The following is a 22,266-nucleotide window of genomic DNA, read 5'->3' as shown; positions in this document are numbered from 1 at the left end:
CCTTTTCCTTGTTGCTTAATAGGTTCTGTTTTCACCTGCAGTGGCTCTAGTGCTCTTGGAAGCTGGCTTTCTGAAAGCAGTCTATCAAATGCTAATACAGATTTATTTCTGTGTGAGCACTACATGTTTACTTATTATATTCATTTAATATGGGTGCGCTGCATTGTGTGTACATCAGTACTTCTTTACTGGCTCTCTCTAGCAGCTTGTACAAAGGTATTAGACAGGACTCTTGTGTGATACTGGGTTATAAAGCAGAGATAGTCATGCTCAACTTGATAAGAACTTCTGCTCTTTCAGCTGCCACTGAATTTATAGCCACTCCTTAAAGCAACAGAAGTAGGAGTACTCTGAATTTCACCAGCTTGGACTCTATGCCCCTGGCATGCTGTTCAATGCTGCATCTGCTTTTTGTCTGCTCCTGTTTGACAGACTAACTGGCGTATTTACTTTAGGGAAGGACTTCTAGAACAATGGCTAAAAATATGATCTAAAGAGTTAGAGGCAATGAACCGTTATTTAAATTGCGCTTAATCGTGATTTTGACTTGAACTTATTTGAATGCACGTGTCTTTGTCTCCCTCAAAATACATTTCTTCTAGATGTTTATCGCTGTGACATTGAGGTTTTTATGGTGCTCTGAAGTGTTTCAGAGGAAATGGAGAGTGTTTTAATACTGCTGATTTACTCTTCAGGTCTGCAGTAATTTCCTTGCTGCCTAATTATAAGGCTTGGTTTAATTTACTCTACACATAATGTTTACTGATGCACATATGGTGCCATATTTCAGGAAACAATACCCATATCAGGTAGTTTTGTGTAAGGTTACAGTGTGTAACATTTTCATCAAATGAAGAAAAGTTTGATCTGCAACATAATAGTAGTGGTGGGTTATTTTTTTGTCTGGCACAATACAAAGAGTATAGTAGCTATAGCTGCTTTTGCTTTTCGAAACAGACTTGGGTTTTTAGTTTGGGTTTTTTTGGTTTGTTTTTTTAACTGAATGAAGTTGTGAGCACAGAGGGTTTGCCTTTCAAAGTGTCTTGTAAGGAATTGTGAGGCAAAACTCGGTGACAGCTATGTTGCGTTAGAGTAGATTACTGCACATAGTTTGTCTATTATGCCTCAAATCATGAGTCTTCATAAAAGCTCACATATTTCAACAAATCTTTGTACTTACTCCAGGAACTTTACAAGATGCCTAGCTCTGTAGTCACTGCGGAGAAACAAATATGGAGTTTTTAAAACTCTCCTTAATGAGAGACACTGTAAATGTGGGAGAAGTTCAACAGAAGTGTGTAATATAGCTGCTCAAAAAAACCCAAACAAATAAACAACAACAACAAAAAACCCCAAAACCTATTCCAAGGAATTTCTATTGATGATAATTTTACATAAAGAAGCTCTCACTGTTCTATAGTATCAACCAGAGAATGACCTATAGTCACATCAGGTAAAGAAAGTTTTATAGAAGCTTGGTTTCATGAAGACAGCTTCAAATTTTGATGTTCATTATGAATAATGCAGAAGCACAGAGTAGGGAGCACTATAAATGTAGAGGAAAACATAGTTCTTTTCCAAAGGCTTCTGTAAGTCTGTCCTCCTAATGGATTTATGTCCAATGGCAAAGTATATAGAATTCAATTTCCAAATGGGATTTCAAAATTGCATTTGTTTCTTAATTGACATTAATTTTGTTCGGTAACACTATCTCTAAAGTATTATAAAATGCCTTTACTGTTACTTGTTATTAAGAAACCAGAAATATAAAAAGAGGTTTTTTTAGTATTTGCTTCATAGAAATTACTGCCAAGGAGAGGAAAAAACAAAACAAGAATAAAAACAACAAAAACCCCAGCAAAACAAAACAAACCCAAGAAAAAAACCCAGGCTGCGATCTCACTGCAGTAAGGGCTTTTTTGAAAGGTATGGATGGTAATTGACAGTATCAGATATCAATCATCTCTGTCCATGGGGCAGGATCATTTTGTGACTTTGAGTGACCCTTGGAAAGGATGACGAGAAACCCATTTTTGCAGAACACAACGAATTTTTAATCTTGTTTCAGCCATTGCGTGGAACTCCGATAGGTCTACCAAAGACCGCTGTCATCAGCTTTCACTGGGGCTAAATCTCTAGGTCTTAGAGAAGCTGATGATCATATTTAGTCTGCCAGCCTGCTCATGCAGCTGGGGGAGGTGGAAATGCAAGTGTGACAGGTGTAGCATTTACTCTGTTAACCCTTTAAAGCTTATTGGATCTAACTGCTTTGAAGTAAAGTTACTATGCATGCTTATTGTAGTGAGGATAACTTCATGAAGGGTTTTCATAGACAACTTCCTTCCCATTTGTGACCAAAAGCTATTTAACCTCCTCAAAACAGTTTTGTCCCAAATTATTTTTTTTATTTACTATATTTATATTAAAAAAAAAGCTCCAAAGCCACTCTACTTGATTTAAATATCATTTCTACAGAGCCTGAGACAATACATGAAGGTACACAATGTGTTGTGGTTCTCTATTAAATCTGTGGATGTTTAATCCATGATTTTTCTTCTTCATTACCCTCTTCTTTGTACACACCTCTCTCTTCTTTTGCATCAGACCCTCTAGGCTTGCAGTCTTGGTGACATTTTTGACACTTTACAGTCCTCAGTTTTCACAAGGATATTTTTCAAAGTCTTATCCCTTTTCTTCTTTGCTGGGGTAACCCCCTGCAATCTTTCCCTTCTTCTTTGTTCCTATGTGTAATGTCCTGTTCTGCAACTTCATCCTTCCCTATTCTCCTTGTCACAGCTCTGCCCTCCCAGGTCATATAGAATGTGAAAGTTAATCACTGTCTTTTACTTCTGGATTATTTTTACTTCACTGACTGTTCAGTGCCCTGCCTGTATTTTTGTCTTTCTGTTTTTCCAGCATTTTTTGATGGTAATCTCTGTACTCTCCTCTACCTTTTTAAAGCCCTGTATTGTTCTTTATTGTTAGGAATAATAAATATTTGGTACTTTCCAAGCACTCCAATTGGCATTAGGATTTTATTTTTCTATACAGACATGAAACAAGACAGAGTTCTTGCCCTGATAATACTCATATTTTGGGGGGGGGGGGGGGGGGGGGGGGTGGTATGTGGACATCTGTCCCCCAAGCTTATACATTTTTCTCTGCTTTTGTGTAACTGCCTGAATGTTGTTAGCAAGCCTGAGGCTTGCTCTTGCCAAAAAATATTTTTTGAAAAGGCAGTATAAAATTTCTAAGTCACAAAAAATTGATAAACCGTCTCCCCCCCCACCCCCCCCCCAAAAAAAAAAAAAAAAAAAAAGAAAAATAATTGAATGAGGATTAAGTACCTAAGTACTTGGTAACTAAGTTCTTCTGTGCTTCTGGCCATATACAATTTTGAGGAATCCTTTGTAGTGACCTGCGACTAGGAGGAACTTTTCATTTGTGTGTCTTATTCTCTTTCAAATTTCTGGTCAAAACTTGTCACTTCAAGTTGCTTTCCATTAGTAAGTTCATCCCCAGTCTCTCCCTGACTGGGGAAGTTTCTTTTGAGAGAGAAGAAAGCTCACACACAGAAAAATATATGAAGAACTATGATCAGTCTTTGTGACAGCATTTCTGCCTGAGTTTTTATCTTAGGCTCAAATCTGAAATATTTTTCTGTAGTATATTCCAGAAATCTGTAGTTTGGGTGTCCAAGTGTGATACATGCTTTAAATGTTAATCTTTTTGCTGTTTAATTTAACAAGACGTAATTAACAGCATTAGTATTTGCATCCCCCAGTCTAAAATTTTTTGGTCACATCTTCATGGGTTATAGTGTGCAGAATTGACTGAGACTTTCTCTTTAGCACTCTACTGCAGTAGCTTCTAACAGTCACTGTCTTATTCTCCAGAACTCAATTTCCCAATATATTGGAGGAGACACACTTTAACTGCAGTGGAGAAGGCTTTATTTTCATCTCTTTCGATTAAATTAATACCTATTTGGGAGTGCTCTGCAGCTGCAAACTGGAGTTGGGTTCAGCTTGTAATGCATGTTAAATAGAAAATGGTGAATAGGGTGCTCCTTGGTAAACTTTTGTTACAGATAGCTTTATACTGCCAGTCTTTATAAAGTTTAACAATCTGTTAGAGTCATTAATCTCCTGCTGTGACTTTACCTTCCAGTGTCAGCATTAGACATTTAATTCTCTACTAGACTGTAAGTAGCACTGAGACATTTTGGTTCTAAAATTGTTATATAGCCATGGAAAACATCATTCCAGTGGGCAGTTTAACCTCTCTGAGCTCAATTATAGCTGTGAACTGACAATGATAAAACAGCCCTAAATAGTGCTTAGAACAGTAGAACAAGATGCTATCAAAACCAGCAACTGACTCTGCACCATAAACTGACTAAATTGAGTGAACTGGAAAGACATAAAATCTGCCTTGTGGTACACCATTCATACTTCAAAAATATTTGCAGGTCTTGATGTTTTCCTTTTATATCTTTGTGCTGGTCTGGCAAACATTATTTTTAGCTATATGTTAATTAATAAAGTTTTCTCCATGACAAAATGAATTAAGCACAACCTTTATTTCATGTGCTTTCTCCTCTGACAAATGGAGTTTCGTGTAGTGGAAACTACTCCCCCTTTGAAGTCACCTCTAACTTAAAAATTCAGTGGTGAAAAAAACGCTAAAACACTGTCTTATCAGTAATAGTTTGTGTCATAATATTTACATCAGAATGCAGGGTAAATTAAGGCATTGCAAAGACATTTGTTAAGGGAAATACAAGCGCAAGATCTCATGCTGGTTTTAGATTAAAACTTGACATGTGTTTACCGCATGTTTTATGACCATTTAAATTCAAGTCACAGGCTTCTCCCATTCCCTTCTGAACTGATGTTGGTTGTATGACACAGTAAAATCTCTGGATGCATAAGCCATCACTTTGGCTGGACTTCGTTGCAGTGTGCAGAGGAACACACAAGATTAGTTTTCCAGTAGTTATTTACCTTGATGAATAGCCCTAATTGGATCAAATAGGCTGGTAATGCTGAGCTAATACTTTTAAATGTCTTGTCTTGTGCAATTAATATTACCTTGTCATGTATCCATTTCAGCTACTGGATGAATGTCTTATGTTCATACTCCTGTCACATTTAACAAATGATTGTGTCAAGTCATTCGTTATAGCTGGTGGTGATGGATAACAAAACTTGTCGTCTCCTGCGTATATAAAAACCGTTAACTATACCTTTCAACTTCAATGCAAGGGCATCTTAAAACTCAGATAAGCAATTTCTAAAGAAATTACAGTGCGTGTTTACATGAGGGGTCAGAAATATGCTGCTGACATCTACGATCAACACAGCATAAGAAAATAGAATATGTTAATTTTATATTTATCAAAACTGTGACAGTCAGAATTCAGGGTTGGTTTTTTGGCTGCTGCAACTCTGAACTGCAGAAGGCAACATACAGTTACCATTAGAAACAAGATACCCATTTTATTCATTCATTTTTATTCAGATATAATGCTAATGTATACTTACAACAGTAAGCCCCAAATTGGTGGTTAGCTGATGCTCTTACTGTCCTTTTTACGAATTTCTAGTATGTGGTTGTAGACTGAAGGTATTTAATACCGATGAAAATAAGCTGCGTACTTAAACATCCTGAGACATTTCTTACAGTTCCATGGGGCATATTGTTATAATCGGATCTATAATACCACATTAACCTTGATTAAAAATTGAATTACTTGTTCATTAAACACAACACTTTGAAACAGATACCTCCTTATGGAACAACATAAACAGAAAAATGTCAGTGTTCATTTAATATTTAAAGTTGTTTTTTCAGGGCAGTGGATGGTAGGTTTTATTGATTGCAGCATTAATTTTTTTTTAAGAATTTTCCCTGAGAATTAGTTGGAAACCACATGGCATTTTTAAAATCTTTCTGTCTTCCTTTGGAAACGCCACCATTTGGCATATTTCGGTCCAATGGGCTTCAAAAAGTCTAAACGTAGGTACTGAAGTGAGGCATCTAACTTGGGAGCAGAGTTTCCCAGCAAGTGTTGAGAGATGGGCATCTGCAGAGGGTGATTAAGCAAACGTGAGATGAACCCTCTCTGGCAGTATCTCTCCCTTGATGCTGGCTGTAGACAAAACCCTTCATTTATAGGGAAGCATAGATATACATAGCGATTGGAAATCTGGCAGCCATATAACACAGAGTTCTATTGTATTGGGTTTGGGTGGCAAGAGTTTGGTAGTGAGGGGGCTACAGGAGTGGCTTCTGTGAGAAGCTGCTAGAAGCTTCCCCTGTGTTCCATAGAGGCAATGGCAGCTGCTCCAAGAGGGACCCACCACTGGCCAAGGGCGAGCCCATCAGCGACGGTGGTAGCACCTCTGGGATAACATAGTTAAGATAAGGGGGGAAAAAAACCAACGTGGCACAAATTGCAGCTGGAGCGTGGAGCGAGAATATGTGAGAGGAACAGCCCTGCAGCCCCCAAGGGCAGTGCAGAGGAGGGCAGGAGGTGCTCCAGGCACAGAGCAGAGATTCCCCTGCAGCCCTGGTGCAGCCCATGGCGAGGCAGCTGTGCCCTGCACCCATGGGGGCCCCCGGGGAGCAGAGATCCCCCTGCACCCGGGGAGGAGCCCAACCGGAGCAGGGGATGTGCCCCAAGGAGGCTGTGACCCCCGCGGGAAGCCCGCGCTGGAGCAGGCTCCTGGCAGGAGCTGTGGCCCCGTGGGGAGAGGAGCCCAGGCTGGAGCGGGTTTGGTGGCAGGGCTGGGGACCCCGTGGGGGACCCACGCTGGAGCAGGCTGCTCCTGAGGGGCTGCACCCGTGGGAGGGACCCACGCTGGAGCAGTTGGTGAAGAGCTGCAGCCCCTGGGAAGGACCCACGCTGGAGAAGTCCATGGAGGACTGTCTGCCGTGGGAGGGACCCCACGCTGGAGCAGGGGAGGAGTGTGAGGAGTCCTCCCCTGGGGAGGAAGGAGCGGCAGAGACAGCGTGTGATGGACTGACCACAGCCCCCATTCCCTGTCCCCCTGTGCTGCTCGGGGGGGAGGAGGGAGAGAAATCAGGAGTGAAGTTGAGCCCAGGAAGAAGGGAGGGGTGGGGGGAAGGTGTTTTAAGATTTAGGTTTTATTTCTCATTACTCTGCTCAGTTTTGATTGGTAATAAATTGATTTTCTCCAAGTTGAGTCTGTTTTGCTTGTGATGGTAATTGGTGAGTGATCTCTCCCTGTCCTTATCTTGACCCAGGAGCATTTTTGTTATATTTTCTCTCCCCTGCCCAGTTGAGGAGGGGAGTGATAGAGCGGCTTTAGTGGGCACTTGGCATCCAGCCAGGGTCAACCCACCGCAGCTATGATGGTGTGCTCTTCTTTGACACTTAACATCTTAGCGTATTTTTTTCTTTTTTTTGCAATGCTTTGATATATTTGGAGCAATATTAGTGTTTATTTTTGTATTGAGATGGTACCTATGAAAACTACTCATAGATCAGGATCTCATTGTATAAGATGCTGTGCAAACAGACCCAAAGGATGGTCTGAAAGAGCTTTCAATATAAGAATAAAATAAGAGTCAGCAAGTGGATATCAGCAGATTGAGAGAGGAAAAAAAAAAAAAGTACAAGGTGATAATGTGATAGGTAGTAGCGATCACACACAACTTCCTAACTGTTGGCAGGTCTCTGATATATTACCCTTCTCTTCCCCCGCCCTGCCTTTGTATGTGTTACTGTGTTAGCTATTCTGAGTGACTTCAATAATTTTGGAAGTGGAAAAATACTTTCCAGGTAAGATCTGAGTAGAATTAATTTTTAAGGGGAATTCAGAAATGCTGCTCTTATTACATTGGCTGCTTTGGTTGTAATAGGAAGAAAAGGAATACCTCCTGCAAACATATATATGCTGTTTGGCTTTACTTGTTTTCACTGCACCACTCAGGGATTGAATGGAAATGTTCAAACGTAGCTTTCTCCTTATTCAAATAGAGCTGACAACTGCTGCTGGCAAACAGCAGCTGCATCTTGGATCACGTGTTTACAGTGCCTAACAATATACCAGTTTTCAGTATGATTGGGTGCTTTGATGACACCTTATCTAGCTAGAGCTTTCTTGTCTGGACTGCAAAATAGAGAAAATTACCTTTCCTTATGTTTCATCTAACTAAAAATGCATGATTTAAGGACACGAATGGCTAGCCAGATCTCAGGCTGGATAGGTCCCAGCTTGTGTCTGAGTCCACAGTTTTTCATTCTTAACAACCAAAAAGCTGGAGAAAACATGCTAAAAAAATCTTTCTGATCCATACTCCTATAGAGCAATTAAGCTTCCAGGAAGAATTACTTAAGATTTCAGTCATCTTTCTGGCTGTCTTTCAAATTTTAGTGAAGTTTGACACTAATTAGTGGGTCTTAGCAAGGTAGAGAAGAAGTTAGTGACATCATTCTTACAGTAATATTGTTTCAAACAGATGTTTTTATGAAATAGCAGGTGTTTAATCTTCAGTAACTTGTAGGGTGGTTTTTTTCATTCAGAATAAATTGTAGTATGTTTTCTAATCTGCCTGGAAAATGCTTAGAAAGGTTTTCTGTTTATACCTGTTGGAGGTATCTGAAAGAGAATATGAAGCACAAGGCATGTCCTAAACGAAATAATCATTATTGCATGGAATACTGTTCAGTGCAGGAATTAGCCTGAATGTTTCTAAGCCTTCTCTAATATTTTTAATGGTTGCTTGAAGTTAAGCTCCTTAATCCATATTTGGCTTTTAAGTGAGCTGGACTGTTTTTTAAAGTAGTGTGCAGCTTTCATTTCTCATCAATTTGCAACGTATTATGTGGGTAATCACCATCGTCCTGTATAGATCCATTCAGTCCAGTAGGATTAGATGTATGAGTCAGCATGAATCTCAGGAGGGTTTTGCAGAGCTAGGCCCTTAAGTGTTTGACATTTGTATTCTTGCTGCAAATATATAACTTGGAAGAAAGAAAGAAAAAAGACCAAACTCCCATACAGTGCTGTGAGATGCAATACATCAATGTTTAAATATAAGTAGTCAATGAATACAGTGGGAATGTATACCGATAATTCTCCTTTTATTTACTGGTCCGCTTTCTTTTGTCACAGCTACGGAAGGCAGTAATGGATCACATATCGGATTCATTCCTGGAGACCAATGTCCCATTACTGGTTCTCATTGAGGCTGCAAAAAGTGGTAACGAGAAAGAAGTGAAGGAGTATGCTCAGGTCTTCCGTGAACATGCCAACAAGTTAGTTGAGGTAAGTGACCTTATTGACACAGCTAGATTTCCATCTTGCCTCTTTAGGAGAGGCAAGAAAAATTATATACTGGCTGAAATGTTAGAGGTAACGTTTCTGTAATACAGGTTTCAGGAGTGCTGGTCAACTTTATCCCTGTGATTCCACAGCAAATGTCTGGATGACTGGCAGAGAGGAGCATGTGTTGTACTTTAGTAGTTCATTAAAGAAACTGAGCATGTTAAAAATCATGTTTCCAGTATTTTGTCAAAAATACTGAGCAACGAGAAGTAAATTTCATTTCAGCTTTTCTAACAGTACAACAGATCTTAATTTCTATTAAGTAAAAAGCCAAATAGGTGCTTCACAATACAGTGTATGGTACTGGCCAAAGGCTGCTCTAGGCTTAAGAGCTTGTCATGCTGAACTAAAATAGGGAGAAGGACATATGGAGAAGGCATAGCCTGAAGACCATATTTACTTTTGAAAGTTCTGTATTACAAATATATATATATGTATAGTAACTTCTCTTTCTGAAGAGATCTACTGTGTAAAGTCAAATGATAATTTCAAGTCTTCAGGGATGATATTGCAATAGCTCTATTCTACCATGAGGAGAATAAAACATAATGACTGAAACATGGATGCTCATTGAATGGACTTTTAATAAAATAATGATAATGTTAATGGGCAAACTGAGATGAACAGATCAAGAACTATGGAAAATGCTTGTATTTCTTGAAGACAAATAAAACTCAGTGATTTGCTTGATATTATTATGTATCATTATTGACTTCTCTGTACTAGATTATTTTGAAGACTATGTAGACCCTTTGCAACATCCTTTGTCTCTGGCCATGCCAAGTGTTCTTTAGCAGAGGAAAATGCTATTAGGGAACTACTGATTTGACAGATATTGAACTATACCTTTGAATGGCTTCTGCTCTTAAAACAGGCATCGTCCTAATACTCTAGTGCCTGAGCTGAAGCAAGGAGTAAGGGTTCTTGGTTACTATTGACTAAAGCTAGACGGTTCCCTGATAAAATATGTGTGGGTGGGGGTATTTTCTGTGGGAGTAAGGTGCTGTTCTGGAGCATCTCACTCTTCCCATGTGCAAACCAGGGAGTCATACCTCATTCAGGGTCTGGGAGTCGGGTGTTTGCTGTAGTACTTAACTTGCAGACACCTAAAGGTAGGTCCTGGGGTGTAAAAGCTCTGGCTGGATTCTGGACAATGCTGAATACCGTAAGCTTTATTACAGCTGTCTGCAAGAGGAGCACAGGACTGTCGGCAGCTTTCAGTCCTGGCTTCTCTGAATTATGTGGATTTGTTACTGCTGCCTGGCCACCGGAGCTGTGGCAATGAAAAAGGAAATAGCCAGTAGATATATAAAGAGAGAAAAAAAAAAACAAAAAAAACCCAGAAAACCCCTCCACAATATTCATAGTTATATTGTAGTGGCAGTCAGTGTTGTAGCCTTATACATAATGTGCAATGAACATATGTGGTTAGTATTATAGCAGTCCCCTCCTCCACAGATTTGCAACAAAGTGTTGCAATTATGGGTCTAATAACATTATTAAAAAGTTAAAAATAACTAAGTAGATCTTGTTAAAAAGATAATAAGAGGTAGTGACATAAAAGGAGGAAAAACATCTTCTAAAGGCTATAGTTAAAAAAAACCCCAACAGCCTCCCCCGCCCCCGAAAAAAGAACCCACAAACCAAAAAACTTCAGCTGGAAGAGACCCAACAAGAGCGTCATAGTTGACTAGCTTTGGTTTTACAAGCCTAACATTATGTTAGACTTGTACTTTAGACCAAACTGGAGTTTGGTTACTGATTTTTGACATTATGTAGTCACCTTTAGGAACCCCACCGATAAAACAGTGGTGATAGGAACAATAGATGTCTTGGCCCTAATACCTAATATTTTGTTCCATTTAGGTCGTTCCAGACTATTACAAGCAGATTGCTAATTGATTCTTGTGTGTCTCTGACATCTGGTACTAGCCTGTGGGTCCATACTTACTCTTTTCCAAGGATGGGTTCTTTTAGATGGATCTTAGCCTCTTATTTGTAAGGATTTGTTCTGTTTTGGGCAATAAAATATGTTGAAGAAATTAATTTCTAGTGCAAGTGGAATTTTGAAACCCAGGCTTCAGGTTCTGATGAAGAATCCAAATTTCAGGTTCGGCACAAGAAAATAAATATTTGGAATAGATTTACATCCCTTGTACACTAGATTTTGCACTTAAAATAGTTTCAACATTTTTACTCAATGATGCACAATGGTATCTTAGCAGATGGGCTTCTATGGTTTTGTGGGTCAAGTAGTTTGCAAATAGTAAAATGTCATTTAAAGATGAGACATAATCAAGTGACTATGGAATGTAAGATCCTTTCCCAGGCACAGGGACAGAATTGCTTGGTAATATATGCAAACACAGTTCCACTGAAGTATGTAGAGTTGCACTTGCTTATGTCAGAGGAATTTGGCACTGCAAATCCAATACTGTGAAAATTCTATAATATTAATCATTAATTCCAAAATCAGACTCCAAATTTCTTGGGTGTCTTACCAAGCTCAATAAAAGTGTATTAAAAGGTCAGGAAAAATAACATGTTTTAATACTTTTTTATGTAAAAGCTACATTTTACCATTCGGAGAAAAGAAAATGCATTTCTTGATATTGGATGAATACAAATGGCAAAATTTTCTTTACACAGTCAATACGTTTTCAAAAATATATGCTATAAGAATGAGGCTTATGGAAGCTAACTTTTATAGTCCACACTGCAGAATACTTAAATCTGCTGTTAAGAGCTGCTTTCATTTTTTCCCTTCCCCACCTGTTATCACAACATCTTGTCTTTTACTTGACTTGCTATGATATGCCTTGTTTCAGAATAATAACCACAAAGATGAATTCTCATTTTTCTAGACATTCACTGACAACCAGTTTTGCCTATGGGTTATGTTGGAAACCCAGGGTAAGGTGTCATGCCATGAAACTTGAGGCACTTTATCTGTGATACCTATGTTTAGAAGCCTTCTTGTCATCTTGTTCTCTCCAGAGTCCAAGGTGGCAGATCATCTCAAGAATAAGACTCAGATTAACTATGATGTGAATCATCCAAAATGACTCATATTGTCATACAGATACTTGGGGTAAAAAATAATAATAAAATAAAACAGAATTTAGATGGTACCATTCCAGGCTTGGATGGCTGACTCCTTTTCTTCAAATCATATCTCAACAGTCATATCTCAACTTTTCTGCCTCCTGAAACTGAAGTTAGAGGAGTGATGGTGCCTTTCCAGGTCATGATCTTTACCTCATGAATCCCTTTAATGTTTTTAAAAAATTTATCTCTAATGATTGAAAGTCAGTAAATGTCTGAGTCGTATTGCCAGCTTCAAATGTGACCTTGGGAAGTCATTTAACTTCTGTATCCAGGCACCTTCATTTGTAGCATAAGGTTAATGACAGATAATTCTAATACCTACCACACAAAAGGCACTTGACTGATAAATCAGCTCAGATTTTTTCAATGCATCTATCAAAGCACTATATGACAGCTAATTAATTAATTCTTATTATTCTGTTTAGAAAGCTTCCTTGGTTTAACTGTTAGTCCTCTGGACTGTGTTTTTGCAAAATTAAATTATAAATCCAACCAGTTTTCCTGGGAGATGGAATTCAGCATCCTGTAAACTCTTAAGAGCCATGATAAGCAAGCTGTTTAGTTGCTTTCAATGGGAAACATCAACATCTGAGTTTTCACAGTTCTTAATTAAACTTCAAAGATTATAGGGCCTTCTAGTTAAATTAGTATATTGGATCAGGCTTTCCATCCTCACCAGGACAGAGAAAAGTCCAAGGGAGTTCTACTAATTATTTAAGTTTTGGGTTTTTTTAATATTTTTATGGAAGGACTTCACCATTCGGTGATCAGTGAACATTTACAAGCATTAAATCCAGTTGCATTATTCTTCCTTGAAACTTAATTCCAACAAAATTGGAATGAAGGGGATTTTTGTTCATTAGCATGAACTGATGCAGTACCAAATTTGAAACAACTAAAAATAATCTTTTTAAAAGACAGTGCCTTACCAATTTTGCATGAATTAATTTTTATGATGAATTTTGTGGAGCCTACATGTATCTATTAGTTTCATTTCATACAAACTTAAAGATTTCTGGAGACACCCAAAATAATCAAAGTTATCTTCTATGAACGCATGGCTAGTGGAAGAACTGTGTTAGGCAATGGTTTGTGGTGATTAAAATTTGATATAGTGCAAGCAAATCAATAGTATCACAAGGTCGGATAGTAATTTGTAGCAGATGAAACCTAACAGCAGCATTTCTGTTTCTGTTTTATAGTCTCTTTGTCCATTAGGCTTGCAGGAGTCTTTATTAACTTTCTCCTGACCATGTAATTACCACTTTGAAGAAGACACTGGGGTTACTTTGGGGAGTTTAGGGGTTCTGTTTTTTTTCTTTTACAATGTCAAGGGAAAAATAAAAAGTTAGTGTTTGAACTTTAAGGCACGATGCAGGCTACCCTTCATTTTCCAAGAACTGTATTATTTGTAGCTCCCTAATTCAGACTGACGGTATGTTTTCCTGTCATAAATGTGGAAACAGGCTTGCACACTGAAGACAGGAGGGAAAAACACACTGCTAGCGTGCACAGCACACAAAATAAGCAATTGCACCTGCTCAGTGACCCCTGCTTGCTTGATTTGATAACGAGGGGAGAGAGGGAAAAAGTGAAAGAAAATTTTACTGTGGTGGTTGACAGTGAATGTAATCTAGATTTACATCAGCAGTAAGAGAACTAATATCCGACTCAGTATTTTTTCATTCCAGAAATCTCTCTCAGAAACGCATACAGAGTGTTTGGTCCCTAAGAAACACAAAGCTAGACTTTCTCTTGGGGACTGGAGATCTTCTGTGTAAATCTGCAATGCGCTTGAGATCGATGGAACTCTGGCAGCTTACAGTGTGGCACTCTAGCTCGCTTTCAGGAGGCATTAGTGATCTTCATAAGGAATATATAACAAAGTTTTGTTTGTGCTTTGTAAATATTGTATAAGTTCATGAACTGAGTTGGATTTTCATTTAAGATAGACAAAACCCAGAGCGACAAGCCTAAGAGGAAAAAATTTGGCTCTTTTATTTCTGCAACTTTAGTTCAAGGAACAGAGAGTGATATATTTCACAAATATTGTCCATACTTCAAATGTTCTATTCTTTTTTTTTATTTAAGTGCATGTCACTGTATTATCAGAGTATACAACTAGCTGTTTGCTTCTGGTAATGCAGAAAAAGTGTCAATATTCTTTCATAGCTTCTGTATCCAACTTCTGTCATGAAAAATGTATACATATCCGAGTTTCCTCTTACAGACTGATCAGCTTTTATTCTTCTATTTTTCTTTTCATTGACATTAAGCTAGTTAAGAAATAATATTTAGAAATACTAATCCTTGGTTCTAATCAAGGAGTGTTAAAAAAATCATAGATTAGTTTAATTCAAACCCTTCAAGTTGAGAGATTTTATTTGAAATTAAAGCTGTGGGCTTCCTCTGTGTCCTAGTGTTTCATCTGCTCATTTTAGTTTTAATTTCCATCTCAGGCCTTTCTTCCCTATGTGGGCAACAGATGTTCTTAATTCCTGATAAACATTATGAGTATATTGATGGTAGCTAAAACCACGAGTCCAATTATCTTCAGTGAGCTCATGAAAAGCTTGAACCCTTTGCATTTATTTCTTCTGAGTCCCTGCTGCAGCCAGATTTAGTTAGTCCATCTCTTCACCTTGGAGGTGGATATGTCTTTGAGGCAAAGTGAACTCAAAGTCTTTCAGGATAAAACTTTCTGGTAATGCTATGTCATTGGTGAACTCTTTATGCTGGCTTTTTTACTTACCACTGGATATTGGTAGTTCACTGGGATCCACGCCAGTTTGGTCTTCTGGTTTCTAGATTAACACTAAAATGAAATCAAATTGCCTTGTAGAAAAGGTGAGGCACAGAAATAACTGCTGCTTTGTGACTTTTTTGAGCCTTTTGTATACCTGTCGCTGAAAAAGATAGGTTATTAAAGGACTTAAATAATCAATGTCTACGTTTTTCAAGATTGCTTTCATCCCAAAGCCATCTCTGCCTTCAGGCAATAACATGGATCCAGCTCTGAGGCTTACAAGGTCAGCTGTAGGAGAAAGCCGTTGCAGAACCTGCCTGTGATCTGCAGGCTGCATTGTTATCATGGAAACATCGGTGAAATGAAACAATTTGGCAATGGAGAACTTGGCTACAACAGATGCTGAAGGCCCTGGATGTTGGTCCCTCAATACCTGCCCTTAGCAGGTTTCTGATGAAATCCAGGGTGGCTAAAAGGGGTGGAACTTCCTTATCTGATGGCATCTTTGGCAATATAGTCCTGTTTCCAAAACTTCTTCCCACTAATAAACACCCTGATAAACAAGCATGCCAGAATCTGTGAGACTATTAGCATTATCATGAGTAATTATTTTCTATTCCATTGTCCCTTTCGTTTATTCTCACATTGCTAAGCTTCCACATCTCATAGCAACACCAAAAGCATTGAAGGATAATTTTCTTTGTTCATGCATCTTTCTGTAATATATGTAATGAACAAATGTTACATAAAGTTAGCAACCGATGATGATGGCTCTTTTTTTTCCTTCCCAGGAGAGTAAAAGATTAAAAAATAAATTAAAAAAAAAAAAAGTCAGTCCTGCAGAATCTCTGTCAACTTGAATACATTTCTCACTTTTTGACTGTAGACATAAAGCCAGTGCAGTGTTGGTTCTGTTATCTGATTTCCTATAGGTCATCATTCATTAGCAAATGACTGTATTATGTGTGTTTACTCATTGGAAAAAAAAAAAATGCTGGAGGATTTTCTACAAATTAAAATGTATGTTGGACACTTCTTCACTTTTTTCCCTGTAATTTTTTAACATATTTTTTATATTAATTATTTTCATGAGAAATATCTAGGTTTCTTCTTGCAGAAAAATATGTTCCTAGTTATTTCCCACTATTTTCCAGTTAGCTGATTTTTTTTTTTAAAAAAAAAGATAATTAACTTTTAACCATGCTTATTTATGGCCTCTGTAAAAGAGACGAAGTCCAATACTCCCTTTTTAATCACTGAGTAATTCTTTTAAAAACTATTTTTCTAGTGAATAACACTTGCTTAGCTAGGGACTCACTTCTCCAGTCTGATCACGCTACTGTGCTATGTGATTCATGTGGTACACTTTCCCAAAATAAAATGACTCCTACAAGCTCTAGTATCTGTTTATGTCTACAATCCAATCACATAGTCTATGTGGTTTAAAACTTTATTAATAATACAATCAAGAGTTCTTGGTACCATTTCAGTTAATTGATTACATAAATTATGGGTTTAGCTCCTCCTAACTAGTTGCTTGAATTTGTAAACTTAGTATACTAAGATGCCATACAACATCTAGGCTGGAAATCATCCCCTAACTCTTCCATAGGCAGGACTGCTTTGAAGGGAGTGGATATGTAAACCTGTTAGTGGAAGTGGCCTTCCGGAACCTAAATGTCCTTTTACTTTGAACTTAAACACTTCTGCTGGACATGATTTTTATTTACAGACATGTCCTTTCTTCCATCAGGGAAGAGTTGAAAGTAAATGGAAGCTCCTGAGACAGATACAAGCCTTCCTTAATTACTCCGTCAACAACTGGTTTTGCTTCTCTCATTGATATCAGAGGCATTGCTCTCAAATTGTCAGGATGAATCCATGGCATCTGTGGGATGACAAGGTGTAAAATTCCCAGCTGAATGACTGCTCAGCCCACTCTGTTTAGCAGCTAGAAATCAATACTGGCACATGTGTAGTTTACCTACCTCCAGTTTCTTTTAGGCTTGAGGGTTTTTATGTTTCTTTTCACTAGGCAGCAAATATGAAAGCCTCTTCACTTAGCAGATGAAATTTGTTACTAGCGTTTTGCACTGACCAACCTATTAGTTTTTTGGTAGCATGGAAGAAAGAGATCTCTTACCCCAAAAAATGCATTGCGATTGGAAGTGGGAAGTTCATCAAGTGGTATTAACCTTTGAGAGAGGTTAATAAATGAGGATGGTAACTGCCTGTCCTTCTGCTAGTCATATGACTTGACTTGCTTTATTCATCTGTCAGCAGGGCATCACTTATGAGACTAGCCATTCCTCTCCCAATGACTGTTCTTCCTAGCAGCCGGAAGAAGGATTTGTTAGAGCACGTAGGGGCTGGCTGTAGTAAGATATACACAGTTAGAGCTAAAAGGGCTAAAGATAAATTTGAGCTAACCTATCTCTATAGACTAACAGGATAGCCTTTGGTTAGGATATATCAGGCAGGAGTACAACTAGTGCCACAGCTGACGTCTACTAGCTTCCTCATCTTTCAGCCCATTTCAGATGTAGTAAGGGCACTGGATAAGTTTTCAAGATGAACCCAGAGCAAGGCTCTTTTATTACTGTGTTGACTTCAAGACTTGTGTTTTTAATACTCAGAATGGCTTCCATCCATTAATTTCTTAATTTCTTCATTTCATGTGACTGTCCTCAATGTGTTGTGTAATGCAGACATTTTTCCTACTTCCAGTTGCCAGCTGTGGGGATCTGAAGGGAATATGTACTTTTGAAGACATGGAGAATGAGATACTTGGAATGTTAGTTATTTAATGGTGATATTTTCTAGACATCCCCACCTAGCTACACCCATTCTTTATTTTTACTTTCATATCCTGTTTTATTTGTGTCTCTGGCAACAAGCCCTAACAATAACTGATGCTTTTCCCAGTGTTTTTAAAAAAAGGGGACTTCAATCTATACTCTAGAAGGTGTATGTTTGGATTAATTTTTGCTACTCAAGACAGGTTAACATTTTACTACTATGTAAAATGTTTAGCATCTTGGCCTTTCTGTCATGTATTAGCATGGTCATATTTCCATCAGTGAATATTAAGAACTGTGCTTTTACATATGCATCTTAGGTTTCACTGTAAGAAGGAAGAGTTTAATCAAATAACCTGTCTTAGAGTATGAAATTTAAGAGAAATAAGGGGAATGGTGGACAATAAAAGCAAGGATGAAATACAAGAAGCTATGCTGGTATCCCAAACTCACAACAAAGCAGGAAATAAAACAAACAGCTTATATTACTATAGAGAAAGGGAATTTGTCAGCAACAACTGAGCCATTTCCAGCATGCAGGACAGAGATAGAAGGGCTAGAACTATTTAAGAAGCCAAAAAGTTCAGTACAAGCAGTAAGTACTTCTGAGGAGACTGAAAAGAGCATGTACAAGAAAATGATGAGTCAGAAATAAAGGAGAGCATTCAGACATGCTCAAAAAATCAGCAGAAGATGCACGAGGAAAAGCCATGTCAAAGACTTGAAGACAGAATGGCATGGATTAATGATGGAGTTTTGAACCGATGTAAAAGAAGAAATTGTAATCAATAATTCTTGTGATTTTGAATAAAAGCCATAGCAGCTTTGATTTTAAAAGACGACTGCAATCGAGATATATACATGGCAAAATTTCAAATATAGGCCTCTGAGTAAATTTTATTAACCCAGAACAAAGTATGCAAATATCATCCTCTCCAAATACTAGTATCGTAGGTACACTAGAGTTCTACAGGACTGCCTGTGTTGCTTCAGCTTAGGCAATGTGTAAGTCATAGTGTACTCTATCTTGGTTTTTCTCCTGTATCCTACTAGCTAGATTCTAACAAGTGTAGTGGTTATGATGATGCACCTACCATAGGTATATTCTACTGCTTCTACTACAGTGCCAAGACTGTAGCTGTTTAGTTGGTAGTGCATGAATGTCAAAATAATCCTTATTGTCTCAATGTTCCTGGTCAGTGATGCTGGCTGTGTGGGCTTTTCAAAGTTTCTGTGGCAAAGGGGTACACTGGGAACTTTGCAACAAGCTGTGTTTGAGTGTTTATAGTGGCACCCACTTCATTTCCCTTGGTATATTTACAATACCCTGGTGTATTTATTATTCTGGAAGATCAAAACTCCTCCATCCCAACTTTTGATTAGAAACCTTTCACTGGTAATGAATCCATAATCGATTGCGCTGAGTAACTTCAACAGTGAATACCCCTCAGTGCTAAAGGATATTACTTTATCTGTAATCTAAAGATGGGTGTTTGTACTTTTTAGCCCTTACAGTTTGTTCCACATCTTATCTGCACCTTTTTTAAGAAGGACCTTTTTTATAATAAATCTGATCTCCATGTAGATACTTGCAAAACTTGATCCAACAACTCCCAAACTTTAGGCTGTTAAATGAGGTCCTTAGCTCTCTTCCTAGAAGCCGTTTTTTCTTCCAAAAGTTTAATTACCTGTGTGACTCGTCTCTATGCCACCTGTTTTTTCAGCAATTTCACTGGTATGCTATGTACAAACATAAAATGTTCTACTTTTTCTTAGCATTTACTAGGTGGAAATAATACCTGTAGGCATAGTGTTTTGTGACTTGACTTGAATGAAAAAATCTTGTCACATCAATACATTTTGTGTCTTTTCCAGAAATTTCGTGTGTTTTCAGTAATGAAATGCACCTTTTGCCATTTTAGATAAGTTCAATAACTGCTGTTATTGTGTTTTCACACCTAGAGTCTAAGCCTTGGATGGCCTGTGCAGCTTTAAAATATTTTTCTGTCAAAATAGATCCTCAAGATTACAAGCAGCGTCAGATAAACCATGTCTTTGCTTCCCCCAGGATAGTTGTTATTTGGACAAAATTTACATCTCTTGCTGGAAGCTTTTGCTACAGAATTGCATGAGGGAAATGGTAACAGAAAACAGGGTGATGCTATGAATGGACACAGAGCAGGCTGTGAGAAATAAGAGTCTGGGACGGCTGTTGGGGGAACAGAAGGTTTTAGGGTGAATTTTCAGTGAAGTTATTTAGATGTGCTTGTAATGCTGCTGCTGAACATCAAGTACAAGTACATATGGGACTAGATTTTTTTTTTTAAGAGTTTATTCATTTTTTTAACTCATTGACAACATGTGGATTCAAAAAGAAAATTCAACATTTCATGTAGATATGGATCCAGAAAGTAAGTATTCTCGGTCATAATCTTCCTAGGTAAAAACTTGAGCTCAGTGATGAAGGAAAAGAGACATTGGATAACCTATAGTACTGCAACCCTGCTATGCCTCATTAGTTAAATATAATACTAAACTCATTCAGAAAATAACTAGATGCTACTGAGTAAAATACTATAATTGCAATAAGTTTCCTTAGTGTTTGAAAATGGTTTTTATACCTTAGTTTAGAGATAAGTTTCCAAACAAAAACCAACCACCTCACTACTCTGTCAGAATAACACAACAAATGTGCATCACGTCTCAGTAGAAAATCCTCTGAGATATTGATGATAATAAATGAAGCTTGGCTTAGCATGAAAAGTCATTGGTTTTATTGGTTCATTTCCAAGCTTGGAGTTCTGAAAATCAAATAAAATAATTAAGTGGATTTTCTTCAAAGTTCCAGAAAGTTTTTTCCTGTGGCTTCAGAGCAAGCATGAGGAACTTCAGCCTGAGGACAACTTCTTAAGAAACTTAAAAGTAGCCAAGAAAAGGATTTTAGTATGAAAGTGTAATCTCAACAGTAAGTTTAGTTTCACACTACACAGGTTATAAAACTCCAGGTAAAATTGTGGTTTGATGATTCTGAATTGGTTCCAAGACTTCAAAAGTTCAGGAAAAGAGGTTCTGTAAGCTGTAATCTCTTTACAGTACGTTATGCTTGAAAGCACAAGATAGAGAAGGGAGGAAAAGTCAAGATTTTATCAATGCCCATACTTCTTGCAGTCAAAAGGATTGTGGAATAGAGGCCCTCCTTTTAAAAAATGAGTGACTTATAGGCTAGTGTTATCACTCTAATGTCTGGGTTGTTATACCTAGGTGAGAAAGTCAAGTCATTGCTTTATAATGAGAACCTTTTATCATAGAGTCAAAAATTTCACATTCACAGTCTGTATAAAAAAAGGCAAGAGGAGATCAAGTTCTGTACCTCACGTTGCACACCAATATCTCAGTATTACTGTAATCTTTGCCTGTTTCATCGAATAATGGTAAATCTAGATAGCATGAATAGATCACTGGCAACCTTATACAAAAAGTTCTACATCAGTGCAAAGTATTAATTATACTAATTTGTGACACATGGTTTTCAAAAGCCTAACACGTAAAAGCAGTACTGCCATAAATCATTAATTTAATCTGATTATTTTCAGTCACTCTTTTATTTACTGTCTGCTCAATTAAAAACTGAGGTTAATGAATCTTTCAGATATCGTATAATATACTAAATTCATTATTTCCACCACCCCACCCTCCCTGCCCCAGGTAAAAGTCTGTCATTATTTCTCCTCTCCATCCCTTTTTGGATTAGAGAGGAACTTCTGAGTCACACCATATATTTTCATTTCTGAACGTCACTGATAGCAGTTTTCCCATCTGAAATGATGTACAGAGAATGAGATGGCAAAAAGCCAGAAAGCAGTAGGAGCTCTGGAGTACAATGCGCAAGTACAGTTTTACCTTAGGTCTTACCTTAGATCTTTCTGGTTTTGCCATTTTCTGCAGAAGTTACCTCCTTTCTTGTCCATATCATGGCCAAAAATCATCTTTTACTTTAGTTTTATTTTTAGTAAAACTCTGAATTCTGCTGAGAAACTGGCATCTTTTTCCCCATTTTTGAATTTGCTGATTTGCAAATGAATGAGGTGTTATCTAAATACACCCAAATTTGGTAGCAATCATTAGAATGATTCATCATTTTTATGCAGTAGAGTTACAAATACAAAAACATCTTCCACAGTGTTTGCTGAATACAATCCTATTCCTTGTCTTTCCCCGCCTTTTTTACCTTCATAAAGACTTTTCACTTTTAGAC

General features: G+C 37.8%; 1 protein-coding gene across 3 annotated transcripts in view; it reads left to right on the top strand.

Moving 5' to 3' along the window:
- CTNNA2 (catenin alpha 2) overlaps nucleotides 1–22,266 on the top strand; it is a 459,260-nt gene that overhangs the window by 347,421 nt on the left and 89,573 nt on the right. For all 3 annotated transcript variants that reach the window (XM_075708706.1, XM_075708705.1, XM_075708704.1), the window contains exon 8: nucleotides 9,147–9,299. In XM_075708706.1, coding sequence (XP_075564821.1) covers nucleotides 9,147–9,299 — 153 coding nt within the window. The remainder of the gene's footprint in view (nucleotides 1–9,146; nucleotides 9,300–22,266) is intronic.

This window comes from Pelecanus crispus, chromosome 4, assembly GCF_030463565.1.
Source record: "Pelecanus crispus isolate bPelCri1 chromosome 4, bPelCri1.pri, whole genome shotgun sequence".
Taxonomy (NCBI): domain Eukaryota; kingdom Metazoa; phylum Chordata; class Aves; order Pelecaniformes; family Pelecanidae; genus Pelecanus; species Pelecanus crispus.
Note: the sequence above shows the minus strand (reverse complement) of the source record. Positions and strands in the feature narration are given on the sequence as shown.